This window comes from Notechis scutatus, chromosome 1 (genome assembly GCF_049901735.1).
Source record: "Notechis scutatus isolate UNSWTSFEM ecotype Mainland chromosome 1, rNotScu1.2, whole genome shotgun sequence".
In the NCBI taxonomy this organism is placed as follows: Eukaryota; Metazoa; Chordata; class Lepidosauria; order Squamata; family Elapidae; genus Notechis; species Notechis scutatus.
The window spans coordinates 207,653,063-207,667,162 of record NC_142009.1 but is presented as its reverse complement, the minus strand read 5'-3'; the positions used below and the strand labels follow the sequence as shown (position 1 = coordinate 207,667,162).

The 14,100-nt window shown below is 32.0% G+C and overlaps 1 protein-coding gene across 1 annotated transcript in view; it reads right to left on the bottom strand.

The window, feature by feature from the left end:
* LRP1B (LDL receptor related protein 1B) overlaps window positions 1-14,100 on the bottom strand; it is a 702,645-nt gene that overhangs the window by 16,899 nt on the left and 671,646 nt on the right. The window contains exons 85-86 of the mRNA XM_087955711.1: window positions 7,977-8,151; window positions 5,243-5,347 (exon numbers count right to left, since the gene is read on the bottom strand). Of these exons, the coding sequence (XP_087811837.1) occupies window positions 5,243-5,347; window positions 7,977-8,151 (280 nt within the window). The remainder of the gene's footprint in view (window positions 1-5,242; window positions 5,348-7,976; window positions 8,152-14,100) is intronic.

The following is a 14,100-nucleotide window of genomic DNA, read 5'->3' as shown; positions in this document are numbered from 1 at the left end:
TAAGTTTGCATTAAAATGCAAATTAAAACTTGAATTTTGCCTCTACATTCAAGGGTTATAGAAGAATTAGGACCAGGTAGATATTTCCATCATAGATTAATTGGTGATCTCTGGTATATATAAGAAATGTTGTGGACACTGGTTTACCATTGATGTACTAATATTATCCTAGAAATTTGGTCTAGGATGATTCAAGGAATGGTTTTCTTTCTATTGAAAACAATTAAAGGCATAATGTATAGGTGCATTACTCATGAATAAGCTGCATTGTTATATAGGCTTATATGGAAATCAATTGTGTTAAATTCATGGGATAATTTACAGATTGACATATATAGGAATGTGTGCTAAAATACATTATATAGTTTTATATTGCTTGACCATTATTTATTTTTCCTTATCTTTTTCACATTAGTAAAGTTGATTACTTTAGCATGGAATGGCATAGGACTTAATGAAATGAGCTGACTGATGATGATGATCATATTATACAGGAAAAGAGAAAGAGAGACATACTAAGTTTCTGTATGTACTGAACTATCTTGGTCATTCAGGTATCCAGATAAATTCAAACTCTGAAAGTATACAATTTTATCTAATAGTGAATGTAACTAGCAAATACTATTCTACATATCCTACAAAAGAAAAGAAACACAGAAAAAATGAGACACAGTAATAAACTCATTTAATCATATTAAGAGAGAACAAACTTGTTTCAAAAATGATACAATTCTATTAATCTATATTTAACTGCATGCTCCTAGAATGTAAACTGGTAAAATCCCCTTATAACATCCATGTAATAAGCCTGCACTCAGTCATGGGCTCTCATGGGCTCGCTGCATACAAGTAGTAGTCCCCCTTGCTTAATTACCATAATTGGGACCAAAATCTTAATCATTGAGCATGTTACTGCATTATTCAATGATTGCAATTCTAGGACTCTTGGTTGCAGATCATTAGGCAGAAAGAATAAAAGTGCTTCCTGCTGACATCCTCCAGCAAGCAGGCCTTTCACTTTTAAATGTTCCTGCAACCTACCAAAGGATTTCTGCCCCACAATGTGCATGGAAAGGACATTCTGCATGGTGCTGCAGGATTAGAAATAATCAGGATTTCATCTCTATTCCTATATGGAATATAGGATAAGTATGGAGATTCTCAGTCATCCAGATCATGATTGCCCCAAAGGTGCTTTTCAAAAGGTAACTTTCTTGAAGATGTTTAGCTTTTCATCCAAGAAGTATCCTCAGTTCTCACTGAATGCTGGGGAATGGAAGGATTTATATGTCTTGCAATCATTTGGTTGTTAGCACTTTGAAGATGGGTCATTAGCTCTCTGAGAGTCATTGAGGCCCCTTAGGCACAGAAAAACCCGAAAGGAAAAGAAAGGAGATAGAGAAAGGAAAAGGAGGATTTTTAGAGAAACATGGAAAGACTGTGGGAAATGTTTTTGGGAAATGACTGGCAACTTAAGTGGCTAACATGGAACTCTTATTTTGGCTAATGATCTTAAAAAGGCTTAGTTTATGAATGGTCCGAAGTCCATAAAGCACTTAAGTATGTGATTCAAGGGAAGAGTACTGAAGAAGAGGATAGGAATGAGATTTTATTTACTGATCATAGACAGCACTCAAAAAGGTTGAAGAAAAGTCGAAGAGTTACTAGTTAGAACAAGACCACCTGTCACTTTATCTGATTTAATTAGAAAAGCAGAAAATCTTGCAACTAATATCTGCAAACCTGTAATAGCTCTAGAAGTATGAATGATCGGTAAAGATAAAAAATTGCATAACCCCATATGCTTAGATTTGGAGTTAAAAATGTTCTCAATTGTATTTATAAAATCATGTCTTACCAAAAGGGGAAAGAGCCTTGTTTGCATTTATATAAATTAGAAACAGTAAATTATAACTGTAAGCTTGAACCTGAACAAATTAAATTATTTCTGATATGTATTTTATCACTACAGTAATTTCAATAAAATTGGGGAGGGATTGGTGTTTTACACTCCCTTTCAATCAAATGGTTTATATCTTAAGTATTTTGTGTTACCTCAGAACAGAAAATTCTCTATATGCTAGAAATCATAACCATAAAATATAAATAAAATTATTAACTATTGTAACCTTATGTTACAAATATATAAAATTACAGTTCAATTGTAAGTTTTATGGTATCAATCACAAATATATTTTGTCAGTCCTTGGGTGATGATACCATATTTCCAACGTTACTACATACTTAAATGTATTGTTTAAAATTGTTTTTAAATTATATTTATTTTATTTTGGATTGTTTTAATGGTAGAAAAGTTAGATAATAAATAAATAAATAAATAAATAAATGATAAAAAGAGAGAAATAGTACAAGTCTTATATTATTATTTCCATGTATATATATGATATAATAATGGAAATTATTTATCCATTATAATGGAAAAGGTTATTTTTTGTGTTTTTTTCTAGCTTTCATCCTCACACAAAAAATAAAATAGAATACATACACTGAAAAATTCTGATACAAATTCTGATACAAATTCTGGTACATTTTGGTATAAATATAATAATGGATTACATTCATAGCAATTATAACAGTGAGATTTGCCAGAGAGGTCATATTTTATTATTATTTAATGAAGAATTATATTTGTATTAAATGAAATATAGATTGCATTATAGTTTACATTGCTCACCCAGACCCTAAAAGATACTTTGAATAATTTTAACTTTAAATCTTAAAATATATTCTTCCATTTTTTTCAATTAAATGACAATATGCAAAGTTGAAAAGGAAGAACAATAGAATAGTTAAGACTAGAAAATAGAAAAGTTAGGAAATATAGAAGGATGACAAGAAAAAGTGAACATATCTAAGACTGACTGGTGGTAAAAGTAATGATATATTTGAAAACTGATAATGGATCAATTCACATTACATGGAATATGATTCTGTGCAACAGTTTTTGCATATAATATCTGTCACATTTTAAAGATAGCAAAAAGGTGGGTTGGCATAAACAGATATAAATTTTTATGCTGATATCAAGAAGAAAACTTAACAATCTGAACAGAGGTCAGCTTTCAGTTAGACAACCAATCTAGAGCCCAATACAGGAATAATTCTGATGTCATGAACTTAGAATCATCTCTCACTTATATTTATTAGCAAAAAGCTAATGTATAGTTAAGTAAGCTTAAACTCAATAGAATGTGAATTCTCTATGAGACTATGCTCTGTCAGAAAAAAAACTAAGTATGAATTTTATTCATCTAACCTGAAGCTATGATTTTAAAAACAACGGAAAATTAATCAAGACAGATGTAGTTTATTTCTTGAGGAACACTGATCTGGGAAACCTATTTCTTTCTGAAACATACATACAATGGTAAATAAATTCTAGGTAATGAAAAGATTAAGATAGCTTGGCTAATTTGCTGTTATTGTAGTAATTGCTTTTTAAAATTATTTTCTTATTATTGTCACAAAGATATTTATCACTTCAACAGCTGACAAATTGTCTACTTGTTCTATTAACTAGAATAGAATAGCATATGATGAATTTGTGTATAATTTGCCTTTTTTTATAAACATTGTTCTATTTAAAGACAGGGTTATTTTCTAAACATCCTGATGTCATATTCTTTCATTATATAGTAGCATAAAGTTTTGGCTTAATAATAAGGCAGTGTTACATCCAATGTTGTACTTTTTAATATAGTCATTAACAAATTTTCAAACAACTACATTAAATTACACAAATGAACCCTGAGGTTAAGAAAAAGTTGCAAGATGATATGGATGTATATGATCTGAACCAATGAACTGTGGCCTGAAATGATGTCACAAAATGTGCAGCATTAAGTGGAAGGTTAAACCTACTTGCATCTCGGTTCATTAAACGCAGTTAAAGTGCAAATTCCCTCATTCTGACAGTAGTAATCACAAGGGTTCACTTTCTGGTCACAGCGCTGATTTTTAAACCCCACAGAGCATCTGCAGAATTTCAGTAAAATACAGCTAAATAAATAAATATTCTCCCTTTGTTTTTTGCTGATATCTTTTAAATGCAAATACATAGCTGATAAAATGAACAATAAGCAAATATGCTCCACCTGATCATGGTAAGTCCAAACTATTAGTTTCATTAAATCTTACTGACAGCTTAGAAAACCAAGCTAATGTGGGTGCAATCCTGTCAAACATAGAACTGGCACAGAATTCAACAGGATCAATTTGATCTTTCTTCTATTGTGGTAGAGAGCAAGATACAAAGGCAGGCACTATGTAGTGCCTGATAATTGCTGGCCAAGAGAGATTAAAGACTACCTCTAACCTTCAAATACCCCTGGCTGAATGTTACCTAAATTCTGAATTAATTCAAGTTTTGCACCAGTTGAATACACTGACATTCCATACATAATAGTACCCCAATGTATCAGGTTATTATCCAAGACAAAGGACAGAAGCTCATAATTCTATATGCAGTCTCTGTACCCATATTAGAATTATGATCCTGCCCAAATATAATCTATTCTCATGGAAACACATGTTGCATTCCTTTTTTCTCCAATAATTTGTAATAAATAAACACATTTTTTATTCATCACCCAGCAATGATGTATTTGGAAGAATATCATTACATCCAAATATCTGACAATCTTTTCTTATAACAGAACGATTATGGATTCTTTTAATGAGCACTTTAAGGACAATTACATTGAAATGTTTCACATACATTAAAATTAGGATACTCAGTTTAGACTTATTTCATATAGAGCCAGTTACAAGAGTGAAATGTACCTTTATAGTTACCATAACACAATTGCAATATACATACATATTAAAAGGTCACATCATATGGATAACTATGATTTAAGAATTAATTTAAAATTTTGATTTTAAAGGCTTCCTTAGTACAATACTATTTCCGCAACATTACAAGTTTTATTTATAAATATATTCATAACAATATATTTGTCTTTGAACAACAGATAATATGTCTATATCTCTAAGTAATGCAATCTATATAATAATTAAAATAGATAACATAGAAATAGTATCATGTAGTTAGGGGGTGCCATTCTCCTGTCCTTGCCATTGACAATTGTCAAAACCAAAGCCAAATCTGGAGCAAATTTTCATTATCATGGTATCACTCTGAAAGAAGAAATTACTTTGGCAAAGTGGCATTAGGAATCATGTGGATATAAAGATGCCCAAATTATTTCATGATACTCACAGACAGACAGGTATATTTGTCTCTATATCCAACTGGCAGGTTGCACCATTGTAGCAATAGCCATCACATAATTGGCAGCTGGATGCAATTTTTCCATTTGTGCAGCTATGATTTGTAGGAGGAAAACATGTCACTGTTAACTATGCCAGTGCTGATGAATACCCCATTCATCATTCTATTTTTTTAATAGTATGTTAAATTACTTTCCTTGGTTAATGAAGAAAGCTATTACAGGCTGCTCAGCTTAACTTAGCATGGTTACTCAATCAATTATATGTTTGGTATGTTCAACAAACTATGCAGCAAGATCAGAGACCTTGACTTAGGGCGTAGTTGTTATAATAGATGTTGACAATTTTGTTATTTAGTACTAGATGAGTGATTCTAGTGACCAGAAACAATAGCTTTACTTACTTTTAATATCATGACAACTTAAAGGCATGTGTATTTATACAACACAAGATCTTTATCTCACTAATAACATTATTATCAAGGGAGTAGAAATATGAATGATTTCCATCTCTGTTTCTTTGTTTTTATGCTTTGCTGTGGCCATGCCCCAGTAACAGTTTAATAACGCAGAAGTAATGAAAATAATTGATTGTGGGAAAACCCACTACAAAATATTGAATATGTTGTGAGGAAGATTAAAATATTTTTTAAAATGTGGTCTTAAAATAAAGATACTTACCAAGAATATGAACGTGGAAGACCAGAAGAAATTGGAAATTAAAACTGGTCTTAAAGTTGTGAAAAAGATACAGTACTTGGGGCTAATTCTTACTGATGAAAATTCTAAGCTTTATAAAAATAATTATGTTAAAATATGGAAGGAGATAAAGTCATATTTAAACAGATGAGAAAAACTAGATTTGTTATTGATGGAAAGAATGTTACTTCTATTCCAGACAACACTGATATTGATTAAAGATTTTTCTTCTAAACAGTGTCAGAAAGATACCGTATAACTAAATTTATTTGAAAAAAACAAAAACAAAAAAACAAGAATTAAATATAAGCTTTTATAGGATGCTAAAGAAAGAGATAATGAAGAAAATATTGAAAATATAAATGGAACCTGAAGCTTTTCTTTTAGGTATTATGGATAAACCAATCGAAAAAGAGCTTGGGGCACTATTTTTTTAAATGGTGCTGCTGTGAGGATTGTACTTGCTAAACATTGGAAATGAAAAGAGATGCCAATTGTTGACTGTTGGGATGGGATTGGGGTGGAGATTGGGAGGGAGAAAGGGATGATTTTGCATGCATGTGCACTTTTACAAATGCAGCTTTGGACATGTATGTGCATGTATCTGCTCACCCACTTCCATGGCCTGGTTTTGAATGGGTTGTAGCCTGGTACTAGGCCACGGACTGGGGGTTGAGGAGCCCTGGACGAGATAACTTTATAAGAGACTGGAAGTTATTTTGTGGACTTTCTATATATTAAATACAATAGCAGAGATATCTGATGATTAATGGGCTAACATGTTGACTGGTCTTTTTTTCTTGTTTTACTTATATATTATGATTAAATGTTGGGAAACTTGATTATTGGACAGAGACTTTCTCATCTGGAGTATTTGTTTATTTAATACAGTAGTTTTGTTAAATAAGGATAGGAAAGCTATCAGGTTTTTAAATTTACTTTTCAGATCTAGCCGTAGTGTATTTTTTATATTTAATTTTTATGTTTATGTTTAATGATAATGTTTGTGTTTAATGTTAATATTTGACATTTAATTTTTTCTTTTTTTCTTTGTACATTTTTTTCCTTATTGTTAGTGTTGGTTGTTTGTTTTTCTATTTTTCTGTATTGTGTTTTATTCTTGTTGGTAAAAGAAAATAACTTAAAAAAAAGAAAAAATAATGAAAAATATACTATCCAGCAGATGTGATCTTTATGTATTCTATAATAGCTGTGATGTGATCTTTATGTATTCTATAATAGCTAGTAAGGGCCAATAATTCTTCTAAAATTGGAAGTAATATTTCGCTTTTCAGTTTTATTGATACAAATGTGATAGTAACATGAATTTCTAAAAATGACATTAAATTTTAATTCCTGGTAGATTACTTAACAAATTCAAGGAGCAAATTGCACTACATTTTAAATAATGCTCTTGTATAAATGTGTGTTTGGAACTATCATTTTGATTTTCTCTACCCTTTTAGTTTTTCATTCAGTTAAAACTACAATATACAGTATATATTTTAATTAATTTTTCATGAAAGGCAAAACATAAATATTTTAATCTATAAATTAATTACTATGGGACATTTACAATATGGAAAATGTATAATTAAAATACTTTCCCACAATAATACATCTATGCACATATTTTTATAACAGAGCAGATGGCTACTGCAAATTGTACATTAAGGTATACTATTCAGAGAACACTCAAAATTCCCTATCTGGTTTAATTAAAATCTACTAAATTAATTATACACATGTAATAAATTTTGATTTTAACGGATATAAAAATATTTCTTTTTGCTGGAGTACTTCTTACATGGTAGCCTAATTTTCATTTCTATACAAGCCTGAATAATAGTTCATTTTATATTTTAAAATCATATTTTAATTCATATCTGCTAAGCTTACTGTAGTTGCAGATAAGGCAGACTTGATCTATCAACAATAATATTGGCTTGCCCAATATTTACAAATATATTGAAAGAATACATTTCTGGCTATTCAATTACATGATTTATCACAGCTTTAACTTACTTGCACATTATGTCATCATTTTTCTTGTCTATGATGCATTGACCTCCATGACATTTTTCACATTTGTCTATTTCACATTTTGCACCTTCATATTGTAGAGGACAGAAACATTCTACACTGCCATCATCAGCAATGATGCAAGATTCAGAAGTAACACAATAATGGTGGCAAATATCTGCAATGAATACACACATATACACACATAAGACATTATAAAATTATCCTCTTATAAGCATATTAATAAGTTGTTAGAATCAATAATTATTTTAATAAGTTATGAAAAAAATCTTTATAGGACATGAACATATACACATATATACATTTTTCAAAGACATAATCCAATAGATCTTTTTAAAATATTCAAAATGAGACTAAAATTTCTCAACAGTTTTTAAAAGACACTTCTTATATCTCAGGGATGTTCCTTTATGGATTAAAAAAACAAACATTTGCCATATTTTTTTCCTCTTCCCCAGCCATCCAAGAATGATGTCTGATATAAAGCATGTGAAACATACAAAATGAATACCTGTATGCTAACATAATTCTTGTTTCACAATTACAAAATAAAACAAAAAGGAAACAAACAAAAAACACTGAAACAAAATACTTTTTACAGACAATGGCGACCTCTCATTAACAGGCATTGGTGAACAACTCCTGGAAATCTAAAAGAAAAATGAATAGATCCTCTCAATTTGGCAATCCAGTTCTGTAGTGGCTTAGTATATGTGTTATTACTGCAGTTTTCTCAAAATATGAACATGTCTGTATTTTGTCACCATTACATCTTCATACTATCGATCTTTTATAGGACAAAATTGCCATACCACAACATACGTTATGTCTTTAAGTCTCTTTCTTATTTCTCATTATACAATTCAATTAGTCCTCTACTTACAACTATTTGTGTAATGACCATATGAAGTTACAACAGCACTGAAAAAAGTGGCATGATCAATTTCACAAATAGCTGAAGAAGCTTCTTGGATAAGAAGTGAAACGCCTTCAAAGAAAAAACATGAAAGTCCAGTTGCCTCCTGAAAAAGCACCTTTGGGACAGCTATGACTTGGATGACTGAGAATCTCCATAGATGTTTAGCCATGCACTTTGGGATGAACACCCTTCAAATGGTGTGGGAGTTTAAACAGATTTACCAAAAAACTGCAGACTACAGGAACCATTTGCACTTCAATTTGAGATGCAGACAACACAAACTCATCCCCAACAGCCTGCGCCTGTCTTCAACAGTGAAGGGACACAGGGCAGAAAACATCCTGCTACCAAAAAGTCTCCACACCCATTTACTTAGGTGACCCTGAGGACACAGATAAATATCCAAGTGTCCTCAACAAATCTCTAAAAGAATGCAAATGTCCAGCTGTTTGCAAGGAATATAAATATTTATATTCCCCACTATCCAGTCAGTGCTGAAGAAGCTTCTTAGATGAGAAGCAAAATCTCTTTAAAGAAAAAACAAGAAAATCCAGTTACTTTCTGAAAAAGCACCTTTGGGACAATCATGACCTGGATGACTGAAAATTTCCATAGACGTTCGACCATTTCACACTTATAACCAGTGGTGGGATTCAATTTTGTTAACTACCGGTTCTGTGGGCGTGGCTTGGTGGGTGTGGCAGGGGAAGGATACTGTGAAATCTCCAGTCCGAAGTGGTATTTGAGAGTTCTCCGAACTACTCAAAATTTCCGCTACTGGTTCTCCAGAACTGGCCAGAACCTGTTGAATACCACCTCTCCTTATAACAGTTGCAGCATTCTCATGGATCAAGTGATCAAAATGCTAACAAACTGTATTGGCGACAGTTGCACTGTCCTGGGGTCATGTGTTCACCATTTGTAACCTTTCCAGATAGCATCTGACAAGCAAAGTCAATGGATGAAGCCAGATTTGCTTAATGGCATTATTTCACTTAAAAATGCAATGATTTACTTAACAACTGCTGCAAAAATTTTGTTAAGTAAAATGTGGTATAATTCACTTAACAAATGCAACTGCCTCTCATGGCAATGGAAATGTTGGATTCAATGGTGGCCGTAAGTCAAGGAGTACCTGTATATGTGATAAGAGTTTGCAACTGCAAAGTAATAACTTTTCTAATATTGTCTAAATTCTCACATTTTTATAAAGTTTAAATAAATATTAAATAAATATTTGTTTATTAATGGATTTGGGTTATGTAATATATTTCATTATTTTAGACAAGATTTGTAGATTTTAAAATCTGATACTAGTATATAACACAATAAATACTTTTACACATTTACATTAACATTTGGATGGATGAATTTCTTTTTAGGTAAATTTCAGGTAAAAATATTTTTCCCTTAATCTGTATGTCCATTTATGCATGATTTATGTGATTTAATATTTATTATTATTATTTCATCCTACAACACCTAGAATCTCCAAATACCTACACAAGTGATCTCTTTGTAGACTTCAGTTCAACATTCAATCCAGCCATTCTTCTAAGTAAATTGAACCCACTAGTGGTACTTGAACATACTTGTAAGTGGATCATAAGCTTCCTAACAGACAGGAAGCAGCAGGTGAAGCTAGGCAGAATCACATCTGATATCTGTACAATAAGCACAGCGGGCCCCACAAGGCTGTGTGCTTTCTCCACTTCTCTTCTCCCTATATATCACTGACTGCATCTCAAATGATCCATCTGTTAAAATACTGAAGTTTGCAGATGATACAACCGTGTTTGGTCTCATTCGAGAAAATGACAAATCCACATACAGACAAGAGGTTGTACAACTTACCTCATGGTGTAACCGGAACAATCTGGAACTGAATATACTCAAAACCATAGAAATGGTGGTAAACTTTAGGAGAAACTCCCCCATACTACCATCTCTTACAACACTAGACAACACAGAGACCTTCAAATTTCTAGGTTCTATCATATCACAAGACCTAAAATGGACACCTAAAAAACCTCATCAAAAAAACACAACAAAGAATGTTCTTTCTGCACCAACTCAGAAAGCTCAAACTGCCCAAGTAGCTGCTGATACAGTTCTACAGAGGAAGTATTGAGTCTGTCATCTTCACCTCTATAACTGTGTGGTTTGGTTTTGCAACCCAACAAGACAGACACAGACTTCAAAGAGTAATTAGGACTGCAGAAAAAACAATTATTACCAACCTGCCTTCCATCAAGGACCTGTATACTGCATGAGTCAAAAAGAGGGCTGTGAAAGTATTTATAGACCCCTCACATCCTGGACATAAACTGTTTCAACTCCTACCCTCAAAATGACGCTATAGAGCATTGCACACCAGAACAATTAGACACAAGGACAGTTTTTTCCCCAAACGCCATCACTCTGCTAAACAAATAATTCCCTCAACACTGTCCAACTATTTACAAAGTCTGCACTACTATTACTATTAACCTTTTCATCACTCTTTATCATCCCTCCCTCCCACTTGTGATTGTATGACTGTAACTTTGTCGCTTGTATCCTTACGATTTATATTGAAGTTTCCTAGTATGATTTGATTTCTTATACCCTATGACTATTATTAAGTGTTGTACCTTATTATTCGAATGTATCTTTTCTTTTATGTACACTGAGAGTACTTGCACCAAGACAAATTCCTTGTGTGTCCAATCACACTTGGCCAATAAAGAATTCTATTCTATTCTATTCTATTCTATTCTATTCTATTCTATTCTATTCTATTCTATTCTATGATTTGTATTTCTGTGCATGTTAACATTTGTCTCAGACTTGTTATATATAGGTAGGTGTGTGTGTGTGTGTGTGTGTGTGTGTAAACCTTGGTGTTTGTGCATGCATACAGATAGTCATGTATACATATACAAATGTGGATATGTAAGAACACTGCCAACTCTCCAAACTGTATTACTGAAGATGGAACTATAACATATTAGATGAGAGCAATGTCAGTGAAACGTACTTTGTTTTTCTCAGTACTGTATAATAGGGATGTATTCCAGATACTCCTTATATATTATTTCCAGATGCTACATCCTACATCTTAATTTTTCAAATGGCTTTAACATTATGTGTAATTCTTTTCTTAGTTTTTTTTAAATGTTCCACCTTTATCCTTGCTAATAATTTTCATAATATTTCCATTAAAGTTTAACAGAAAGCATAAAAATTTCCCCACTGAACTCAAAAGCAAAGTATTTTTTTTACTTTTGTGTTATATTTTTAAAAAACAGGCTATGAGTCACTGGTTATCATTAAAAACATTCATATGATTACTTTTAGAGTACTCACTATGAAATTGCAGAAGCTCTTGTGTGCCCCAAGACTTTATAATAGCAGCTTAATAAAATGTCCATAAATTCTTGACAGACATTTTGATTTTGCTGGTATCCGATGCCACTTTAAGAAATCATAATTGGAGCTCTGATCTAATTAATAACTCAGATAGCATCAAAGTTCAGGTAAACAAGTGCTGCCATTGCACTTCAAAGAAGTGCTTTGTCTTCACTTTTCCCTTATATATAATTAAATGTACAGCAAAAAATATATTTTTTAATTTATTCATCATTCGATTGTTTGAAACTTTATTTCCTTCCATCATTTTTTTTTGTCTGCACTTCATTAAGAGGAATAGCAGTTATGAGAATTAATGATGAAGAAGATTATACTTGAACAGTGGGTTGGATTAAAAGACCCCCATGATCCTTTCCAACTCTTGTTATTCTGCTCATTTTTTCATATGGAAATGAATGGGTTAAGTCAGGAGAAAGGTAAAAGTGAGTAATATGCAGTGGACATGGATTGCTTAAGTATGAAAGTACCAAGATAAAGCATCTTACAAATATATAACATGTTTGTAATGCATTAAGTTTTGTTAGTAGCACTGACAATGAGGATATTATATCCTCTTTTTTCTCTGTGTTTATTGTTTATTTATTGAATTAATATACCACCTATCTTGCAGTTTGAAGTGGTATTGTATCAGCCGTGTTTTCAGTATCACCATGATTGGAAAGTGTCCTGACTGAAGCAGCATCTCCAGATTACATCAAGACACTTTGATAATAGAAAGAATGTACAGTATATGTACAGTATATGAATTGAAGCAGCAGTATGAGCAGTATAAATGGAATATGGCTTGATCATAAAGAAAATACCAATAAGCATGAATTGACAAAGGAAGTAGGTAAAGATTGCATAAATAGGATGAGAGGAAGGGAAAGACAGGCAAAGTATGATTCAATGAAGTTGATGAGATTGGCAAGAGGTTTAAAGAACAAAATGCAATGTGGTAAGGGGTATATAGATGGCAGCGTAAGTAAATATGTTTTGAAGGAACATAAATATATGTATTTTTCTTATCTCCTTACTTCTCTTCCTGTACCTTGCATGATGTTGTTTACTTTGAAAGGCAATTGGATAATGAGGAAATGAATGTAGGCATTTTTTTCTGGCTGGATTGGACTTTTTCATTCTGGCACTACTTTATTCTTTGAACTGCATTCCAGGTGTGTTGTGTGCCCTAATGCAGAATAAATGAAAATACCCCCCACCCCCAAAGTGTTTGGAAACTTTTATTATTCTCCAGACAATATATTCTCAATATGTATCTAGTTTTGAAAATAATTTGCTTTGGCAAAAACACGGCTGATGAATTTGTTCTTCTTAATGGTTTGTTTTAAGTGCCTTTTTTAGCATTTGGTATTTAAATCCTCCAGAGTTTCTATCTATCTATCTATCTATCTATCTATCTATCTATCTATCTATCTATCTATCTATCTATCTATCTATCTATCTACACACACACACACACACACACACACACACTCACTCACTCCAGAAGCTGACAATCTCCTTGTAATCTTGTTTTATGGTTGTTATTTAGAGCAGACACTATTGCAGTTAATGTTGCAACTATCTTGTATTTTATGAGGTAGACATTATTGTATATAATGGCCAATAAGAAGGTTAGGGTTTGCTTCCCTGTCTAATCCCTCCTCCCACGATTTGTCTTTGTAAAAGAGAAGATAGTTTTGCAGACAGAAGGAAAGCTACAGATATACTATATAAGAACTGGTTCTAAAATGTTTGGACCATTTTAGTAATTTAATGTTTTCTTATTCCTTTTCA